The sequence below is a fragment of the Ixodes scapularis genome, unplaced genomic scaffold (genome assembly GCF_016920785.2).
Source record: "Ixodes scapularis isolate PalLabHiFi unplaced genomic scaffold, ASM1692078v2 PGA_scaffold7__128_contigs__length_106722199, whole genome shotgun sequence".
Classification (NCBI taxonomy): Eukaryota; Metazoa; Arthropoda; class Arachnida; order Ixodida; family Ixodidae; genus Ixodes; species Ixodes scapularis.
This window is the reverse complement of record NW_024609882.1, coordinates 722,474-725,909: the sequence shown is the minus strand read 5'-3', so window position 1 is coordinate 725,909 and position 3,436 is coordinate 722,474. Positions and strand designations below refer to the sequence as shown.

The window sequence follows — 3,436 nt, the reverse complement described above, 5'->3', positions numbered from 1 at the left end:
TGTTGCAGCAGGTTCCAGTCTTTGATTGTTTGAACAAAAAAAGAACTACCAAAATTGTTTGTTTTATAACAGTACTCAAAAACCTTTTCAGAGTTATCGAACCGCGCTGACATGTAACTTGGTTTATACAAATACTCATTTCTATCAATGTCAGTTTCATTATAATAAATCCGATGAAAAAACTTTAACCTTAACTTATACCTTCTAGTGTTTAATGATTCCCATCCCAGCATGGCTTTTATTTTGTTGGTTGCACTGAATATCTTTCTAAATACAACCTGAAAAACCCGAATTCCGGGAATATTGTTTGAAAAACCCGATTTGTCCTGGATTACCAGCTTGGAACGAAGCGCCCTATTTTTTAAAGATACAAAACGCAAAAGCAAAGGACCCTACGTATGAACCGTGCACAAAACTCTTCTCGATGCAGTGAGTCTAGCTTGATGCTGGATAATGCCTTTGGAGGCATATCACTGTCAAATTCGGTGCTCGTTAACCCTTTCCCTACCATGGACGACTCGAGTTCGTCCACTCTGTTTGTACCGCTCCCCCCGAACACGAGCTGGGCTCGTCCACTTTGATTCGGGCTCCACTACGCTACCATGGGCCAACTGGGCTAGTCCACGTGTTTCTAGTGAGCTTTGCCATGGATAGATGCCACTTCGTGGAAAAAAAACAACCTGGTAAATTTTTCTGAATTTGGCAGATAATTGTTCCAACGCAGGCAACGGGGGATTTAAAAATGGCGACGTCAACTTCTGGTCGCTGCGTTCGTAGTGACGATCTTGCCTCAAAATTGCGGCGAAAACGAAGATATTGTGTTGTCTCTTCAGGTTCAGAAGACGAGGAAATGAATCTTTCATCGAACAGCGAGAGCAATACAACTCGGTTATTGGATTTGAGCTCGGAGGACTCCGATTTCGACGAGGACATTGTGTCGGCATGGACTAGAATCGGTGTAGAAAATCCCCCTCCAGCCCCTCCACGTTTTGCCTTCACTTTGCGTGCAATGTGATGTGAACTGTCTGCGGTAATGCAGTGAGGCGGAACTTTAGTCCCTTTTTCTTTTGCAGTGTGTTCAAAGATTTCTCATATAATAAATATTTTGGCATTTGTTTTTGGCCTTTGTATTGCATATTAAATTTATAGGGCACAAAAAGATTCTGTATTTTCAAAGAGTTTTTTTCAAACTTTTTGCGGTAGGCAAAGAGTTAAAGCTGCATTGGCCGACAGATTATATCCTTCATAGATTACACGTGAATGTGACCATAGAACATGGGGACGTATCGTACTTGAACGGTGTTTATGTATGAAGCTTTGCTAGTGTTTTTTGGTGCACAATCACAAGTGCTAATGATGTGCCAGACGTGGCTCGCCATTGAGAGCGTCTCGTTCATTAATACGTTCCGAGCCTGCAGCGCAAAAAGAAACCCAATTCGTCTTGCCTGAGGGATTTTTTTTCTTTTTTTTTTTATAAGAGTTACGGGAAAGGTGCGATAAATCTTTTGCATAGCTCCGACTGACCGCTACGAGCTAAAACAGAATCGTGCAGCCGAATTGCCTCGGACCAATATCTGGTTTGACGAGAGCAAAAGTGGAAAAGGTTTAATGTGCCACGGCAGCTGCGAGCATTCTATCAACTGTCTGAGCCACACTAGCTCCGTACAAGCACCCTTGCCAAGAGACAGGGTGCCAACGTGACCAGCAAGGTGAGTACTGGCACAGGCTGCTGCAGGTACGCCTCGCTCTGGGACGCCCTGGCGACCAGGCTGTGCTTTAGCAAGTCGCCCGAGCCCTTCTGCCTGGAAATGCAGCGGCCATTCTTCTCTTGGAGCTCCCCCAGGCAGCTGCAGTGGCTGAGGACGCAGCTGGCGCCCAGGTCGATGCAGTCTCGGTCCGAGTTGCAACGGGTGCGCAGCCCCGACGACCTCGGAAGACAGTTGCTCCAGGCGTCTCGAGCGTAGCCGTTGATGCAGGCGCACCAGTGGTGCACGGTACATTCGCTCTTGGGTTCGACGTTCTCGCACTGTTCGTCGTAGAGGCACTCGGTCTCGAGGAAGGCCTCCGCGCGGCACGTTGTGTGCACCGACTGCAGTTTGACGGGAAACAGGCTGTTGGTGCAGGCGCAACGGCTGTTGGCGCACTTGGCGTTGCGGGGCGCGCAGTCGTGGTCCGTCTGGCAGTCGTCCGTCACCCTGGCGTGCACGACGCTCTGCGCCGTCTGCATCTCGTCGTCGAAGAGGTAGATGCACTTGAAGACGTATATCTCCTTGAAGGTGGGGAGCTTGAGCACATTGCGAATGAGGATGGAAGAGGCCATGATCTTGACGCCCTTGTAGTCTATGGTCTGGATCCTGGACACGTCCACTTCGAACAGTACCCTGTCGTTCAGGGTCCATGAGACCGAGGCGTGCGTATTGTAGCCCACAAAGCACTCCAGCTGCAGTGTGTCATTTGTGGACAGGACCACGTGGGCCGGCCTGATCTTCACCTTTCCGAGCTCCATCGGGTGTTCGTCGCCCATTACCTTCTCGGAGCTGCTGATGTTGTGGACGTTCCCGGTGTTGTTCCTCGAGCCCGCTCGCCTAACTCCACCTGTCAGAGCAGGCTTTCCCACCGGCACATTCTTAATTACCTCGTCTAGAAAGCTATCCGGAGCGATTTTACTGGTATTGACTACCGGTTCTAGTAGGTCTGCCGCGTCCTGTATGACGAAGTGGTGCTTGGCTCGTGACCCCTGAGCTGTTTGGTTGCTTTTTGAGCTCGCATCGGGATGGCTTTCTTCCACTTGGAATGACACTCGACGTTGCCGAAACGGCAAGTTTGGCGCCGATGGGTTTGCTTCGACGTTTACGTCACCGTCGTGAATCCATGCGCCGAGGGCGCTTTTCAGCAACGCTGAAGACGCGGGGACCTGCGGCGCTTGTTCGGCCTTGAAGTCTTTGTTTGGACTGACGGGCTCATTCAGGTTGGCGTGCCCGGTGCAAATGGTGGAGGATGTTACGCTGAGCACGAGCAGCGACAGCATTGGGGTGGCCATGCTCACCTCCGGGAATATCATCCAAGAGGATTTCTCGGAGAGATTCGATGGTGTAGCGGTGCCACCGTGGATCCTTAGGATCACTTGCGCGTGCTAACAATTTCGCTGTGTATGCGAGATATTCACTGTTATTAATTTGGATGTGTAGATGGTTTTATCTATTCTGGTAGTCAAAATTCAGTACTCGCAATTCTGGCGTCGTCGGATGAATTCTTTCTAACCGAAATTGCCGCTGCTTTAAACGAAACCGTAACTACAAGCTCAACGTGTCAGTTTATTTTATATTGTTTAGGGCTGTCCCGAGTATTTACCAAACTAGTTTATATTATACCAAAGACACGAATACGTCTCCCAAGCTGCGCATCGAACTGGTTGAAATCGCCCAAGTACCATATT

General features: G+C 49.2%; 1 protein-coding gene across 1 annotated transcript; it reads right to left on the bottom strand.

Moving 5' to 3' along the window:
* Positions 1–1,441: 1,441 nt before the first annotated feature.
* LOC8027351 lies at positions 1,442–3,241 on the bottom strand. The gene has a single exon (XM_002407896.5). It carries the CDS (start codon positions 3,059–3,061, stop codon positions 1,655–1,657), a length of 1,407 nt encoding a protein of 468 aa, XP_002407940.5. The 5' UTR covers positions 3,062–3,241; the 3' UTR covers positions 1,442–1,654.
* Between the last annotated feature and the right edge of the window lie 195 nt (positions 3,242–3,436).

What these genes read in the sequence shown, in the direction of transcription:
- LOC8027351 (XM_002407896.5), bottom strand. Translation starts at nt 3,061, where the DNA reads ATGATATTCCCGGAGGTGAGCATGGCCACCCCAATGCTGTCGCTGCTC.